Source organism: Lepisma saccharinum, chromosome 18 (genome assembly GCF_977018435.1).
Source record: "Lepisma saccharinum chromosome 18, izLepSacc3.1, whole genome shotgun sequence".
Lineage (NCBI taxonomy): Eukaryota > Metazoa > Arthropoda > Insecta > Zygentoma > Lepismatidae > Lepisma > Lepisma saccharinum.
Genome location: NC_139246.1, coordinates 11,071,251 through 11,090,204, shown reverse-complemented (window position 1 = coordinate 11,090,204; position 18,954 = coordinate 11,071,251). Strand labels below are relative to the sequence as shown.

Below are 18,954 nucleotides of genomic sequence, written 5' to 3'. Positions count from 1 at the left end.
GCTTCCCTATACCTGCTGATATGTTACAAGAGGTATTCATTAAGGGTTATACTTTATTTCTTTGCTTTAATTTCTTTATAAGACTATTTTAACAGTGGAAATACCAGCACCCATATGTTCTATGCTCTTTTGTAGTGTAAACAGAAAACATCTATGATCAAATGGCCCTTGCAAACAAAAGAAAGTCATATAACCTGTACTGAGCACATCTCATAACATGTCAGTAGATAATGTCATAGATGTGAGCTAAATTGCCATATAATTGCCTTATTGTTACTATTTTTTACTCTCTTGTACACTCCTGTTCACATGAAGTAGCACACTTAATAAGGTTGGATGGTTTGAGTAGTTGCCACTTGACCTGAACAGGAGTGTACATGAATAACCTTTAGCATCCGGATGGTCGAAATTTCGACCAGCAGCAATTAACGTGCCATTTCTTAAAAACTACACATGATATTTCAGTTCTGTCTATTTTGATCTTTAGTATACAAATGACATAGATACGAAACAAAACAATATATCCCTTGTTACTATTACTAAAAAGAAAAGTTGAGAAGAGTCCTTATTTTCCCTTTGTTACCCCATATTATTATGGGATAGATTTATATAATCAGGTGTCTTCCATACGTCAATTTTTGGGAGGAAAAATCAATTTTCTTCTTCCTTAAATACCAATTATTGGGAGGCACAATGTATAAATTTTACCTCTGCTAAAAGCCCTGTCTTCAAGACAAGAGAAAACCAATTTCATATCTACAACAATTAGCTCTCGAGCTACGATGTTTTTGTACTCTGCAGTAAGTTTGAAAAGGCACCGGCTTCAAGGGGGATAAAGGCACTCGAGGCTCCTTTTGTTAAAGGGTAGGAATACTCGTTTAATATTAAGTTAAAAGGAGGAATTAATTAACTTCATTGTTGTCACACAATTAATTCTGTTCAAAGTCGTCCATGGGGATGTACATAAGAACAGATTTGTTTGGAATGAAATATAAACCTGAGAAGATGATCAGGTGTCAGTCTTGAACCTTCGTATGTTAACAATACTGGCTTTAATATTAAATTCAACATTAGATCAAACTCATTTTCAAATATCTTGCGATAAACCATATCAGAAAAAATATATTTATTAAGATCAATCATACTGATATCAACAATGAATAATTATGATGAAACTCGCACAGTTTTATGTACACGGCTAACATTATGACAAGCAACTACATTATTTGGTACCAGCAAATCAAATAGTGATAAGAAATCTCACCCCTAGAGTGCAATATTTCTCTTGGCATTTTAACATGAACAGCATATAAGTTTACAATCACAAAATAAGTTTATATTGGAGTTTCATTCACGTCTATAAACAACACTCTTTTCCGAGGAACTGGGAATTCACTGTCTGTCGGTGAAGATGGAACGTCGTGAACCTCCATCTTCTTTTTCGCCACAGAATACAACTCCGAAGTTTCAACATACACCGAGATGGGTTTCCCTTCTTCTATCACTTGACACGTATTGCCGTCTAAACTGTCGGCAGCCAAACTTGATGCAATTGTGTTTGTATCACACTGAATGTGTTCGGTTCGAATTCCGGTTGAGGTGGTGTAGAAACTCTCGACGCCGGAATCCTTTTGGTCGAGCGGTACACAGTCCTCAGGAATTCCAGAGTCAGGTTGGCTGACTATTAGCCCATTGACCTCAACCCATGATGGGCTTTTCCCATAGCCAACATCACCTGATTCAGGAAACACGGTCATGTTTTCTGTTGGCTTTTCTAGACACTCTGCTTCTTCAACAGTGTCAGGCAATGATACTTTCAGTGTTTCAGGAAGCACCAGTGCTAATAAGCTAGCCAGAACTGCCATTGAACCAAATGTCACAAATGGAACATACTCATAGGTATAGTCACCCTGTAAGACAAAGATATTTTTTTTTAGTTAGTGAAATATACATATATTGAAGGCTGGAAAGAAAAATATGGAAGTAATTGTATATATTTTGTAATGTTTTGTTTGAGCTGTACAGTCGAAGACATGTAGTTGCTAGAGGTATGCATATTTTGTTTTTGAAGGTGTGAGGTGCATTTTCCTAACATGTTTTGTCATGAAATGAACTGCAAAATGAAAAATAAACTCTTAAACATTAAATTTAGAGTTTATTTACCAACACAACACTTTCTGAAGTCTGAATTATCCTGTGAGTTATGCAAATAACAGAAAATTGATTAATTCAGCTGTAAATATTTGAGAAGGAAAAAGGGACTCTATTATACAGGAATAAATTTAATACTCTGATAACTATACCCTGTCCCAGCTAACTGTAGAGCAGGGCTGCACATATCGGCAGAGGAGGAGGAGGAAAATCGAGTGGTGAAAGTGCAGCATTGCCAACCGTACGGTCCTGACCTTAGTCCATACTCTAAATGCACGGCTTGTCAAAATTTGCTCTTGCAGTTTTATCCCTAATATTTCACGAAGAAATTACGTATGGGCCTGGAGACAAAAATATGGTCAGTTCGTCATGTGCGTTCGGTATTATCCTTTTCAAAAGTTTGCAACGCTTACAGAGCAATGGAGGAAATTGGGTAACTCCTGTCGCCCATTACACAATGCCATTTCTCTCAATGTTCATTGGTGGAGCCATCTCCCATCACTACTTTTGCAGAGATTTGTTCTCGTTTGCCTGGTCTACAGTTAGCTGGTACGGAGTTTATGTAATTTTATGGTTTTATTCACCATTTTAACACACATATGCCAAAAAATAAGCCTAGTTATTGTACCGAAATCTTGATCTTTCATTCACCAGAAATATGTGGCCATATGCACATACACGAAGCTGTTAGTTGGCAACTTTTGTTTCATTTATTGAATCCCTCATTCCACAAAACAAACCAAGTGCATGTGGTAAAGAACAATTTGTGTGCACATATCTTTCTTGAAACTTGTCTGTATAAGGCAGTGATTAGTGGCAACACTGTCGCCATGGCTCTGGTGGAGGCATTTACACAGTGGTTTGGGTATACAAATAATTTCAGGTTCCCAAGGAAAAACATAGCAAATTTTAAGATTATAATTTTCCTTGTCATTTTGAGAAATTTTGTCACCAAATGAAAGGTCTTAATGTTGTACACTTCTTTTCTTTTGCTTTACATTTGATAAGTCATGCCTTATCAGCAACATCATTAAACACTGTTTACAATGTTTAAAACAAAATGTTTTCATGTGTTTCTATTGAAAGTACCACAATTTCTGCCATCTCTGCTGAATACACTGAATTGCAATCTCATTGCTAATGAAAATAGTGCAAAGTAATCTAATATGATCAGAAACTGCATGAATAAAAAGAAACAATGTGCTTCCATATCCCATAGAATTCTACTCTCTTCTTCACACCTTTGGAGAATGAGAAAGGAAGGCTAGAATAGAAGTGGAGAATAGGTATTATTAAGGTGTGGTGTATCTTGTGTTAAACACATGTCCAAGCATTCACTTTCCTTGTGCCTCCTGTAGCTAATGCAAAAGTAAGACCATTCTTCAGGGGGAAAAAAATATATACATAGGAAATATTAGATAGGTGAACACTCAGATGTACATTGTGTATTTGTAAAACAAAGATTGACTTACCAAAAGTAACACTTGCGGAGCTAGCAAGCTACCGACTCGTCCCCAGAAAGCACACTGTCCCATTGCAGCTGCACGAAGGACAGTTGGGAAGAGCTCCGATGAATAAATGAAGATCGCACAGAAGCAGCTCACAATGGTAGACTTACCAAGCAGAGCAAGTCCAGTTTTCAGTAAACTTATGGTTGCTGGAGAAAGAAAGCATAGTTCCGTTGGTTCACAGAAATATTGTAATGGTAACTCAATCGAATACGATCATTTAAATATACACCCCAGACCAAAAATTAGTCTCCCCTACCCTTCTGGGGTACTCGGCTTGTTATGTCCATCTTATGCAGTTTCCCTTCTCAATATCATTGCTAGTTGGAAGCGATCCTCGTTAATGATTTAGAGTAATTCTTTGCAACTTTGAAACTAATCTGCAGCTACAAGATGTCCAATATAAATTCAGTTTTACTTACATTTTTTGCGAGTATAGTTCGTTCTTCAATTACTTCTCTCTTCTTTAGGTTATAAGCAATTCATAGGGTGTTAGCTTTGTCAAAATATTTCTTCCATAGTCAACAGGATCAAAGATTAGGTGCGGACAACTTGACTGAGAAATAGTGAACGGTTTTTAGAATTTTAAAGGTTTTTACAGTTTTTTAAACATTTATACAGGAGGACCAATAAGTTCTTGGTTTTAACTTAGGATGGCTTTTAAGAACGTAAATTGTCAATGTGTAATCGATCTTCCTATATTTTTCCCCGCTCACATTTCACCGAATCCTTGATCCTGTTGACTATGGAAGAAATATTTTGACAAAGCTAATTTGGAAAACTTAATTAACTCAATTTTTAAGAAATTCTTATCTTATTACATTATTATTTAATTATTTAATCAATGTAATGGGAGTAAAAGTGTGTGATTAATAGGGCCCAGATAATTATTTAATTACATAATTTTTTTCTGTCAACATTTTTGGATCAAATTAGTGAAATTTTTGAGTTTCATTTGGAAAAGTGCCTAAAAACGTGTATTTTAAACTACATATATTTACATATTAAACTCGTGAGCACATATTTTTACATATTTCACTCTATAAGCACATATATTTACATATTTCTTGATTTTTGCACATATACATGACAGAATGTGCAAGAAATGAGCATAGTAAAGCCTCCACTTCTGCTCATGTCAGCAAGACCATTGCTAAATACTTCACTGGCATTCAACAGAAGAGTAAAACGTCAAGTCAATTCCGAGGCTAGCGTGGTGGTTTTGCAATAGAGGGACGGACGAAAAAGAGGAAGAAACCTATGATGCCAAATTTCTGACAGCCTTAAACTTGTTCATTCTACAGTCGCTTCCCTGGAAAGTGTTGAAGCAACTGTTGGGGGTGCAGTGAAGAAAAAGATGTGTTCCGTGCTTCAATACAATCTGTGCTATTGAAGGCAAAAGCTCTGATGCTTTTGATATTGAGTGCACACCAGAAGATTTGTGCGCAAGTTTAAATATGCACCAATTACTTCGTGTGAAGTGTAGAGGCCATTTAGTCAATACAAAGCCCTGTTACGCGATAACAGGAGAAGTTTCGTGTTTGACAATTTGAAACCAATTTTTGTTTCTTACAGTTACAGGGGACATGTGTTGTAAAAGTAACAGTAATTCAAAAAGTGTATGCCTAATATTGTATTTCAGATGTGCTTTTTGTTCATTTGCCTGATTTGAGGAATTTGTTCCAAGAAAATAGAACATACATGCGGGTAATGTGATATTTCTTATGTTACATATTTCTTACTTTTTGGATGGTTTAATTACAAATTTTTGAATTTTTAATACATATATGTATATACACTATCTGGCCATTCGTCACCGGACACCCCACCAAAGGCATGTGGAAGCATCATGGTGTGGTCATGCTTCTCCTGGTATGGTCTTGGTCCCCTTGTGTTAGTGCGTGGAAACATGAATGCAGATGCATACCTAACGATCCTGGACAATTCTGCGCTACCGACATTGTGGGCACAATTCGGTAGTGGTCCTTATCTGTTTCAGCACGACAATGCCCCATGTCATACGGCAGGTGTGATCAACACGTGGTTCGAGGATATGGGTGTGCAAAAACTTGATTGGCCCGCCCAAAGTCCTGATCTCAACCTGAATGAGCATCTTTGGGACGAGTTGGAGCGCCGGTTGAGAGCCAGGCCACACCCCCCAAAAAACACTAAAGAGTTGTTCGCCGCTTTGCAAGAGGAATGGAGCAGGATTCCCGTCGAAACCTATCGCAATTTGGTGGACAGTCTTCCTCAGAGGGTTGTGGCTGTACTTGCTGCGAAAGGTGGCCCCACACGATACTGACGGACGCCTGAAACCGGATTAAAGTACTCGTTCCAGGTGTCCGGTGACGAATGGCCAGATAGTGTATACATATTTTTCAGTTTTTTAGTACATAATTATCCGGGCCCTAGTGATTAATATATAATGAAAAGAAAATATATAATAAATATATAATACCAATAAAAATAGCAAATTGTTAGTGTACTAATCAGCACCAAAGAAAAGGAAGAATTTGGTCATATCTGTCAGCCTGTATCAAAACTATCAGCAGCTGCCTGAGAAATAAAGTTTTGTGGGTTGATACGTGTACCAAAAAGCAGCTCGATGCAACACAAATTAACTCGACAAACCTGTCTGGCTGTGAGAAAACATTCGGTCTAAAAATTTCTAAAATTAAAAATCTTGCAAATAGAAGTATACGAGGGTCACTATTTATATTTTGAGCCTAACAATGAAAAAACAGGAATTTGGCATTGAAAACTGCTTTATCGTTTTTCGAAGTATTCTCCTTTATGGTCAATACACTTTTGCATTCGTTCGAACCATTTGTCAAAGCAGTTTTTCCAATCTTCTTGAGACACCTCCATAATATGGTTTTTGAACGCATCAACGGCGTCTTCCGCCGATGAAAATCGTTGTCCACGCAATTTATTCTTGACATTCGGGAACAAGAAGAAGTCATTGGGTGCCAAATCAGGACTGTACAGTAGATGACCCATCAATTCGATTTTTTGACTGTTCATAAAGTCGATTGTTAGACGAGATGTGTGACAGCTGGCATTGTCTTGATGAAGAATGATCCGACGGCGTTTGTTTGTTTTCCGTATTTGACCGAAGACCTCTGGCAAACAAATTGTTGTGTACCATTCAGAGTTGACCGTTCTACGTTCCTCTAAAGGCACAGTTGCCACATGACCAGTTTTCCAGAAAAAAACAGGGGACCATTTGTTTCGATGTGCTTCGAGCGCGAACAACTTTTGTTGGATTGGGTTCATCTTGAAACACCCATACAGTCGACTGCTGTTTACGTTCCGGCTCATATGCATATATCCATGATTCGTCACCTGTTACAATCTTATATACGTCTTTTGAAGCACCACGATTGTATTTATTGAGCATTTGTTTGCACCAATTGACACGAGCGTCTTTTTGAGTTTTTGTCAAATTGTGTGGGATCCAACGAGAACATACCTTTCTCACAGCTAAATGATCATGTAATATTTTATATATGCTGGTGGAACTAATGCCTATGGTTGCCTCAACCTCACAGTATGTCACATGATGATCTTGCAGTATTAGGTTTTGCACAGCATCAATGTTTTCTTGAACAACAACTGATTTTGGACGACCTTCGCGAATCTCGTCGGTGAGCGAATGGCGGCCACGATTAAATTCGACCAGCGTTTCACAGTGGCAAAGGATGGGTCTTCATCCCCAAATGTGGAAGTAAGTTGATGCACTCTTGTCTTGATAATCCACGTCGAAAATCGTAAAAAATCATGGAGTAAATTCCATTTTATTGTTGTCGCGCAATCTCCAAGGCAACATAAACAACACAAATCAAGCTATTGACAAAACATTTGAAGTACATTATGGTCAATAATGCCAGACGATTCCGTGCAAACGTCAAATCACGCCTAACTTCAATCAGTGTTGCCAAGGCTCAAAATATAAATAGTGACCCTCGTAACTATGTAAAGAGACCTTACTTTTTAATGCACTATTAAAAAGAAGAAATTCATTACATCTTAAAGTATTTTGTGAATCAAGATCTGTGAATACTATTCACCCAGAAATCAAGGAATTTCTGGTTGTGAACGCACTGTAGTATCATAAAATAAAGTGAATCGAAAATATCACAATAGGTTGAAAAGTGATTGGTAAGTACAGAGTCAGTGACAAACTCACCTTCTGAATTTGAAGCATCCTCAAACATAACACTCAGAGTCCCTACAGAGATGCATATGCCACCACTCAGCATAAGGTAAACACTCAAGGGAATGCGGCGGCCAAATCTCGAAAGAATGAAATATGCTATGACGTAAGATACCAATTCCAGCCCTGCACCAATGAGAAAGTTCACATGTCTTTCCCCACTCAAGTCTGGGATGTGGAACATAATGGCATAATATGATAATGAGACGCAAAACCTATAATTAATAAAATGATCATTAGAAACAACAAAACTTCACAAATTATTATTTGAGACAAGACACTCATTCTTCATGTTAGGAAATACTGTACATTACTGTTCACTATGTATGTATATACATAAATAATTTTGGACATACAGTTGACTCATTAATTCAAATTTCAGGATGACACGAAAAAATCGGAATTAACAAAAAGATGCATTATTAATAAAAATAAGTAAACCAAAATTACTCAATGCAGTAGACTTGCTGTACTTTGTGCACGGTCCTATAGTGCAAGAAAATAACTCCTCTCACAATAGTAATTAAGCTACCAGTAAATGGAAAACACGTTTACGTAAGTACACTGGATTAACACACAAAATCACATGCACTTGCAACAACACCAGCTAGCTGTTCTCTCTAAGAAGTTCATGATTTTTGTTTGGTTATTTTTACATGGTTAATCTAATTGTCCGCTTCTCTTAGAACTTCTACTTTTATCCCTAACATTAAGATATCATAGGTGCCACACTTTGACATTACGAACAATGTATCCTGACAACTGAGGACTTTCACAAATCATTGGCTAGTGGGGGTTGGAGGACAAATAGCTACACACAAAAGGGGTGGGAAATCCCACATTATTGACGAGAGAATGGAAGCTGTATACCAGCAAACAGAAACTTTGAGTTATCGAAATAAAATGTTCCAAAATTCCAATTACATACGAATTTTTAACATTGGTTTCCATAGGAATTTCAAGGAAAAAGAGTTTTGTTCAAATTACACAATTTGACTTATCCAAGTTGGAATTAAAAAGAGTCAACTGTATACAGAAAGAAGAGAAATGTTCACCCAACATACTTCTTCACCTTAAAAAGTTAAATTAAAATTAATCCAAGTGCTAATAATAAATTAGAGAGATACATAAAAGGAAGCACTATAATTATATTTTAAAAAAAATAATTAGTGATGATACATTTTGGAAACTTTATTTCGTGTGGATATCAACAGTCCAGAAAATATGCAATCAACACAGTGACATCTAGTAATAAACGATAAATATTTGATATAAAAACCAGTGGTGAAGATATAATGAAAGCCACTCATTGCACTATTACTTAATAATATTATTATAGTACTTAATGCTTACTCAGATTCCATTTCATGAGCATTTATGGCTGCTAAATCCCTCATCACCAGCCCACTCTGTTTTTGGTTGCCATAGAAGAAACCAATGCACCTGAACCATAAAGACTGCATTCTGCAACTTTTCAGCCCCAAAACCACCGAGTCCAACTGATGGCAAACTAAGACACTGCTAGCATAACATATAGTCTGCATACGAGGGCATACCCAAAAGAAACCAGAATATGTAAAAAAAGATGAGTTTTATTAACTTCTCCTTCTCCTTCAAAGTATTGTCAATATGACGTGATGCACTTATCCAAACGGCATTCCCATTGCTTGAAACATTTTTGGAAGTCCTCAACTGGGATATTAATAAAGGCCTGAAGTGCATGTTCCTGAACTTCAGCCACATAGTCAAAGCATTCGCCTTTGACCTCGTTCTTCATGCGGGGCAATAAAAAAAAAATCAAAAGATGCAAGGTCCGGTGAATACGAAGGGTGAGGAACAACCGTCATTTGGTTTTTTGCCAAAAACTGTTCGGACACGCACAGCAGTGTGGGCTGGGGCATTGTCGTGGTGGAGCAACGAGTTGCCACACTTCCACATTTTTGGACATTTTCGCTGCACATTTTCACGCAATCGCTGTTAAAATTTGCTGGCACGAACTCCAAGACAAAGACATCACTTCAGCAATCTCTTCAATAGTACGACGACTATCTTCATAAACAGCATTTCACACTTTTTCAATGTTTTCGTCATTTCTTGCTGTGGCAGGTCGTCCACATCGCAAATGGTCTTCCACTGACATTTCCCCCTTTTTGAAACATGCAAACCACTCCTACACTTGCGTTTTACCTTCTTTAAATGCTTCTTTAAGCATCGCTACAGTCTCAGCTGCAGTTTTCCATAATAGGAAACAAAATTTCACGCACACACTCTGTTCCTTCTGATCCGCCATAGCAAAATTCACAGCAAACGTTTAACACAAAGAACTTGCGGCACAGCACATCTACACAGGGCAACGGCGCTCAGCACACTGGCGTGTCATAGTGTCTCCTCACTACATCTCACAGTGGAAGTCGGAAGTACATCGGGCTTTCCTGCCAGATATGTTTTCCGGTTTCTTTTGGGTACACCTTCGTAACTGTTAACACAACCACAAAATGTTCTCCTCCCCACTTTTTTTTTTTTTTTTTTTTGCAGAATATTTGTAAGAGTAACTCTTAAAAATTGGTAGTCTCATTTAGAATTATCAACAGGATGTCCGAGAAGATTACATTGAATAGTACATATTACCTCTAGATGTATATTATATATTTATTATAGCATATGTATCTACGTATTTATTTACATTATAACATATTTGCAAACTCTACACTACACTACAGTACATTATTTGGCCCATGCATTGTCATTTGTGCACCCACACACACGTCATAGCTGTTCCTCAGCACTGCAACTACATCAGCCAAGGTGCAACAACTGACATATGAATTTGAGTGAGCATTCCATGCAGGGCTGGCGGAAGAAGGATGGGGGGAGAAACCATGCCACCGCCCAGAGCAGCAAATTTTCAGGGTGGCAAAATTTGAAGAGAAGAAAAAAATAAGCCTATTGAAAACTTGAAAGTTATAATATTATATTATATTATATAACTTGGAAGTTAATATATGCCAACCCACCATTTTGAAGGAACATATCAGTAGACTCACTTTAAAACCACTGAGTGCCCCAAGGAGGGAAAGCAGATTGCATGCCTTAACTCCATTGAGATATCAAGTGGGAGAAGTCTATGATGCGCTCCTTCAAATAAGTGGCTACAATAAAACTGCCCAAATGGTCATACATGAGGGAGGCTCAGTGTATTTCAAACCACTTCTGTGGCTTTACATTCCTTTGCTCACTAGTTATCTGGTATGATGTTTTACTTCATGTAATATAATTAGCAAATGTCTTCAAAACATTAATCTGCGATGTGTTAGATGCTGCTAGATGATTTCTTGTAAACATATCAGTGCTTTGAAAAAAAGCAGGAGTGATGAAAAATTTCAACATTTCTTAGATGCCATTTGGCAGCCTGTCAGGGCCTCCTCCCTCCACTCGTGGAGGCATCAGGGGGCGGCGACCTGTGAGTCCCGGTTCATCAGAAGAATTGGCATCGAATTTAGATATAGATGATCCAAAGATAGGCAACACTGTACAGTGCCGAAATCGAAAGAAGAAGCAGTTTCAATATGATGAAACTCTTGAAGATCCACAAAAATGGTAGAAAGTTGATTTTTATTACCAGGTCCTAGACGATTATTTTAGCTCTAAGAGGAAGTTTTGAGTAGCTTAAACATCATAGTGATTTTTCAATTTATTTTATGATATTAGTAAGCATAAAGACATGCCATCTATTATATTTTTGTCTGAAAAGTGTAGAAAACTTGCCGGAATATTATACATGAAGGCTACTGAATTAAAAGATGAACTAAAAGTGCTTTCGGCAATAATAAAACAATTAGACCAAAGGAGACCTTAAACTGATAAAGGGTCATGATTTTGCACCTAATGTGAGTGTAGAACTTTGAATTTATTAACTTCGTCGGTAACCGTGGAAAGTGGCAAACGAAGTTTTTTTGGAAATTAACGCTAATAAAAATGCTATCTTTGGTCAATCATGTCTGAAACATGCTTGTTTCCATTTTATGCGAAAAAGTAAAAAAAAAAAGAAGAATATTGCATGCAAGGGTAAAGGTAAAATTTCCTGTGCATATAGCACTATGTCATGAAGGCACATTTAGGGGATGTGGGGTTAGCACCACTCTCTGGCCACCTTTACCACTCTGTGGCCATCTTCCCAAAGCAAAAAATTGTAAGCACACTGTTACTCACCAAATATAGAACATGGTAAGACTGTATTTCCTCAGATGAGGCTTTATCATGAGATCTAGTACTCCCGCTCCTTGCTTTTGGCCGTCCTTTCCATCCTTCTTAGCAGTAGAGTCAACCATGGCTTGGCTAATTTCCTTCAACTGTGGCCCTAGCTCATCAGTTACATTGATCCCATTGTAGGTGGCCAGTTTCTCAATAACCTTACGAGCCTGCTCCACTTTCCCATGCGCCAACAGCCATCTTGCAGATTCAGGAACAATCCTGAAATTCATTGCACATTAGTCATTCAAATCTAGGCAAACAACATGATTGCAATTGTTGCGAAGAATACAGTCTCACGGATTTCTCTGTTGTATGTACAGTTTATTTACACATACATCCCCAACTCCGTATATACATCATTCCGTTACGATCCATTAACAACTGCTCCCGGTTGCCTTTTGCCCCAAAACAGAGAAATGCACTTAACAGGACTTCCAGGAAACCCACTCTTGCAGTTTATTATGCAGAGGTCCCTATACATACGGTGCTCACTCTCTGTGCATCTCTATGCATCCATCTGGCTCAGTAAAAACTGCCTCAATCCATGGCCTTGTATCGGAGTATCTGAGAGAGTCGGCAACTGTTTGAGTATCTGCGTAACAAGTCGGAACCTGGTGTATATATACCTCCGAAAAACTGGCCCACCCCCAACCACCAGGACAAGGCCCTATTGTTACTTTTCAAACAGGAAGGCCGTTGAGGGAAAACAACCGTTGCCTTCCCCAGCTACAGGACAAAAAGCAACCTAGGCCAGAGCATTTACAAATATCCAAACTTTTAGATATATATTTCCATTTTCCAGCTGTGTGCATTAAAACCACACAGCACAATACTGAAAATTACTGTTTTATCTAAACCAGTCAATACCAGTATTTTTCTGGAACTGGTATGCTATTAATTTCAAGCCAGTTTCTTCTAAAAAAAACACTGATACTAATATCCCTGCTGGAAGTTTCTACGGTTTACAGTAAACAGAATCTACTGTTATCAATTGTATACCCTAAGTCTTCTAAGTATCACCAGTTCGGCATCTTTGACACAACCCCAGAGGAAGCTGACCGAAACCGTATCTGGTTTCGAGCCACCACCTGTTTTTCAGCAAAGCCCTGTTGTCACTTTTGCCTGCAGTGTTTAGACGTTTACTCCCATGGTCTTTATCTCATATATAAAAAAATAACACAGCATAATAACACAACCTAGCAAAGATAAAGAATCGCAACCTCGCGTTCAAAAAATCTCTAAAGAAATTGAATTAGCAACCATTTAGTCCATGTGAAGTTGACAAGAGCTGTCATTTCTTGGACGGACACTATTGCTGGAAAAGGTTTCAGGGGAGGATTTACTGGACTCCACGTGGACCTGATATATGGTTGTAACGGGGAAAACTGATCTTTCGGAACTTTCTTTGAAGTAAAGTGAGGTTGCTTTGGGGACCAGCACTTTATACTCTACTGTGGTTCTCGGAAATCTTCTGAAACTCGATGGTTTCCTACTGAACACCATCAGTAGGTCTAATGGACATGTACAGTAGAAGAACTACAAGTGAAATATTCTCTTCTGTAGTACATGTATAATTAAATATAGTGTGTCTAGCTCAACATGTTGGCTGTAAATACAACTTGTCATTCCGATTAACAATTTGTTGTTACATCTACTTCTACACAGTAGATGTTTCAAAACACCTGTTGATCTACTGAAAACAGTACAGTAGAGAAACTACAAGTGAAAATAATTTCTTCAATATTATATATGCATGTAGTGTGTTTAGCTTAAGATGGTTTCTGTAAATATTACATTTCACTCCTCCTTATTAACAGTTTTTATTTACATCTGTTTGAAGATCTGAACACCGTAGATGCTTCAAAACAAGTATAGATCTACTGAAAACAGTAGACAGAATTTTCAGCAGGTTCAGTTCTGGCAATATACCAAACATTTGTACGAGGGCTCAAACGAACCATGGGTACGCTTCAGCAGTAATTATTCAAATGATCCTGATATTGAAAATTCTTTAAAAAATTGTTCAGAATTACTGCTCAAGTATTCCCTGCAGGATTTGATATTGGATGTTAATTTTACATGCCATTTGGCAACTAATGCATGAGAATTAGTTACCAAAATTAGTTGCGAAAATGCAATTCAATAGCAAAAACCAAAAGTCCAAAAAGTCATGTATTTGGGAAATAAACACTTGTAAGAGCTGTCATCAGATAACATGGAATAAAATTAATAATTAAATCTGAATTTCTTTAAAATATTACTTTATTTTTGTATGGAGACATTCCTTGAAAGGTGAAACCCATCAGATGCCAAATGTTTCAGAAAATTTGCTAACATGTGAAGCATGACATAAATTGATTAATGCTTTGAAGCTACAGATTCTGAGTTTGAATCCAAGCTAAGATATTTTGTTGTTGTTGTTGTTCTCTGTTGAATTTCACCAAGCATTCGTTTACACATAATCATGATGAAACTAGCAAGGTATGAAACTGATTGACCAAAGAAATGTAAAGGAAATTTAAAGTGATTGGAAGATACCAAAAAGACAAGATGATTTGCAATCCTTCATAAGGATCAGAATTGCATAGTCACCAAATATTGTAACCTGATAGATTCAGTTCAGTGCCAAACTAATAACTTCAAGTCATATTACCACTAATTTTGAACACAAAAGAAGAAAACCTTAATTATTACAAACGTGCAATTTATCAGGATTTTGACACATTAATAATAAGCACTGTAAGAAATGCAGAATTATCAGAAATGAAAACAGAAAGTATGTACAACATTAATATCTAAATGAAACTGTTTAAACCTATGTACATACAGGTAATATGATGAGACAGAATTTGTGATAAGGTCACCGTGAATTTGCTTGTTAGATGTGCACATAAGGTCTTATTTCATACTGAAGCCATTTGAAGTCATGATTCTGCGATGATATTTCTCTCTTTTGTAATTCACTCCAGAAAATACTTTTTAAAGCCAGACACATGGTGAATGTACCACAAATTCATCTTATAATTCAGTTATTGTGCACAAGGTCTAAGGTCTGAACTGGTATATTAATTGAAAGTAAAGTATTAAAAAGAAAAAAAAATAAGACAAAAAGATAATCGATATTGGCCAATACTGTTAGTACCGGTATGATAAAGTATTGGTTGGAATTTATGTTCTGATATTGGCAGATACTTTCCCAACATTTTGTTCTTTCGCTGGGTCTAAAAATACTGCACAAAATGTTCACAGAGTGAAATTAACCTGAAAATTATGTAAAATTTTATTTTTCATTTTATATTGCACCAGTATTGTGTGAAGAACTATGCTTTGTGAATACATTAAAGTTATTTTAATACTCTGATATAATTCTTGCATATTTTAAAACAAAACACTGATAAATTGACGTGCACAACTGAGATTGTACACAGGCTTGTGTAAAGCTTACCATAGCTTGTCAAAGTTAGCTTGTTCTTGCGTCACATTCTTCATAAAAGTGAGATTTTAGTTCGCAAGGGCAAACACCTACTTGGGAAGATTGCTGCCACGTGTGACACATGGTAACTAGTTTGCTTGATTCAGTTCCTGCAAGCTTATAGCATGCAGAAACAAACTTCAAGCAATCTTTTTCACTTGACTAAAGGATTTCACCTTTGAACCCTGATGAAAATTCTGTTTACTGTTTTCAGTAGATAAATACGTGTTTTGAAACATCTGCTGTGTTCATATTTTCATATACAGTAAAACCTCGTTAATCTGGACCCAGATAAGCTGGACTTGGTTTAATCCAGACAGGCAAAAGAAAAAAAACAACAGAATGCAAGGTGTTAAACAGTAGTGAAGCGTAGTCTTACGAAGGAGGCAAGCAATGTTTCAGTACAACAAAACATGTAGTACAATGGCATGCCAAGAGGAGAGATTAAAGGTTTATAGCCTCATTGGCCCGGTCGCTGGATTTGCCAAATTTCATAATAAAGTGGCAGTTCTAAAAATAAACCATATGATCCGCAAACATCACATTTACTTTCGAAATTCCAGGTAACGTTCTTCGTATAGTAGTAAACGTCTTACATATGCAAACTTTCCGTATACGACTAAAGGGGTACGTAATTTCTTATTTATTTATTAATACCTTTATTTGTTCATTATTTTTTTAATGTGGGCAGTTAGGTAAAATAAAGGGGGGGACTCATTTATTTAATTTACGCTGCGTGATTGCAATTTAGGATTTGTGGACACCCTAAAAATCGCATTCGGAGCCAAACATTACAATAGAAAGTTAAACACAAACTTTAAAAATTTCTTTTCAAACCAAAGAAACACATGCATAGACGATGTACTCACCACAATAAATTCCAAACTCCTTTGGATATCTGCGAAATTTTCCGCTATCGAACAATTTGACAAATCTTATTGCCTCAAGGTTCTCAAAACGTGAAGACACTCCCACGCTCTTTACACAACTGGAAAGCATCCACGCAAGATCACTTTGAAAATCTCTCTGAAATGACCGAAAGTGATACCAACCTATTTCCTTAATTTTATCTCTCATGGGAAGTCATGATGAAAGTTGTGCGAATTACTCACAAGTTTAATATATATTATTAACTTACGTTTTGCGATCCACAATTTGAATGTTCGGGCGTTATTCGCTCGAGTGAAGAAACTGTCCATTCCGTAAGCCATCTAGCGTCATCCGTGCGAATTACTAGACGATCGAGCAAAAATGCCTCTATGCAGCACCCTAGTGTAGATATTTTGCAAGTAGGTGTTGAAGGGAGTATATATTTTATAATCAAGCACCATCTCATATATAATTTTTCTGTTTATACACAAAACGTAAGTGGCATGTCGGGACTTCCGGGTCCCATCAGTTGTTCTTCTTTTTCTTTTCCATCCCCTTCTGCCATTAAGCGTCCGGTTCCATCATCCATTTCCTGTACACTTTTCGGTCTAAGGCTAGTTTTCGGACTTCCGGCATTGTTTTCCCTTTCTTCTTTCCTATCTTTTCCACATACTCTTCCCATTGAACTCTTGGTCGTCCTCTTCCCCCTTGCCTTCTGGTCTGGCCTCCAGCACCTGTCTGGGCTTGCGATCCTCCTCCATTCTTGTAATGTGTCCAAACCATTACAGTGTCTTTCTCTCTATTGTTTCCAATAGTGGTTTTTGCTGTAACTGATCTCTAATGGTGGTTTTTCTAATCCTATCTCTTCTAACCCTTCCTACTACTTTTCGTAGGTATCTCATCCAATCTGCTTGAAATCCCATCAGTTGTAATTAGTATTATTACAATGTCAGATGATTTTTTGTTGGCAATCCTGCCAAAGGAAGTCTTACCCATACATATAAATGTTTCAAACTGCCATTTTGTTCCATAACAAAAATTCAGGCTATAAAAGGTTAAAATAGTTCACCCTTTTACGGGTTAGCCACTCGTCCTTACTCTAACCTTGGCCTTCAGCCAATAGATTGGAGTTATCCCTTTTCCATGCTTCTGGTTCCCATAGAGACAGTGACTGTATGCTTTAATGTTACATGCTGATATGCGTAAAGTAGACTTCTAGTATTGTTGAGACTAGCACCAAATCAATACCCACGAGCTCAAATATTTCAATAAAGATAAATGCACTTTACTAAATGGTCCGTTACAACACTCTTACATACTGATGTAATTTATAATGGCTGGCCCAAATTCACACCATTGTACACAAACTCGTCGCAAATGAATCCCGTAAACTTACCAAATATACAAGATGGTGACTGCAGTCGGTATTCCTAAAGATAACTGGAGGTTCCTCCAGTTCGGAACAAAGTACGCAGCACCTGCAAGTAAAGCTAATCCTAGGGCCCAATAGACTTCAAGCACCACACCTACTGCTGTCCGTAGGCGTGGGGGAAACATCTCCACCAACAGTGCGTATGTAGTGCCTTGCAAACCCTAGAAAGATTTCATTGGTTACATACCTACATACACATACAAGTTTTCTATGTGAGGACAAATGTGAAATTCATGTTTGTAGGTGCATAACTATAACTTTTGGTATCTATTAGAGTAATGTGCTTCATTCAGCATACAAGGTGTGTTAAAAAAAGACCAAACTTTTGCTGTTCTTGCTTTATTGCTCATGATGCACACTTTCAACCACTAACCCCTTCAAAGCACCCCCTCCCAGCGTCAATGCACCGTTGCCATTGTTTCTTCCAATTTTGGAATGCCTGCTGGAATGCATTTTCTTCAATGGTGCGCAGTAGTCTTGTTGCATTTTTTCTGAATTTCCTCGATGGTATGAAAACGCCGTCCTTTCAAAGTGGTTTTTAATTTGGGGAAGAGAAAAAAGTCTGCAGGGGCCAATTCTGGAGAATAGGGTGCGTGGGGCACAACAGAAGTGTGATTTTTTACCAGATAACTTGTGACATGAAGCGATGTGTGCGGTGGAGCGTTGTCATGATGCAACATCCACGACTGATTCCCCCACAGTTCAGGCCTCTTCCTAAGCACAGCATCTCTCAATCGTGTTAGAATTCTCTGGTAGACTTCCTTCTTTACCGTCTGACCTGGTGGTACAAATTCATCGTGTACAATGCCTTTCCAATAAAAAACACAACCATCATCACCTTGATTTTTGACAGACTCATCCGTGCTTTCTTTGGTTGAGGAGACCCCTCCCCACCCATTGCGAAGACTGCCTCTTCGTTTCCACATCGTATCCGTAAACCCACGTCTCATCTCCTGTTACGATGTTCTTGAGAAAGTTTTCGTCTGCATTTGCATTTGCAAGCAATTCGTGACAGATTAGAACTCGATTCTGCTTCTGGTCATCTGTCAACAAA

At 37.6% G+C, this 18,954-nt stretch overlaps 1 protein-coding gene across 2 annotated transcripts in view; it reads right to left on the bottom strand.

Annotated features, from left to right (window-relative positions):
- Window positions 1-1,111: 1,111 nt before the first annotated feature.
- Window positions 1,112-18,954, bottom strand: part of LOC146001841 (organic anion transporter 3-like) — a 127,369-nt gene continuing 109,526 nt past the window's right edge. For both annotated transcript variants that reach the window (XM_083139531.1, XM_083139532.1), the window contains 5 exons: window positions 17,865-18,061; window positions 12,085-12,345; window positions 7,849-8,090; window positions 3,624-3,808; window positions 1,112-1,910 (listed from right to left, as the gene is read on the bottom strand). In XM_083139531.1, coding sequence (XP_082995657.1) covers window positions 1,335-1,910; window positions 3,624-3,808; window positions 7,849-8,090; window positions 12,085-12,345; window positions 17,865-18,061 — 1,461 coding nt within the window. In that variant the 3' untranslated portion in view covers window positions 1,112-1,334. The remainder of the gene's footprint in view (window positions 1,911-3,623; window positions 3,809-7,848; window positions 8,091-12,084; window positions 12,346-17,864; window positions 18,062-18,954) is intronic.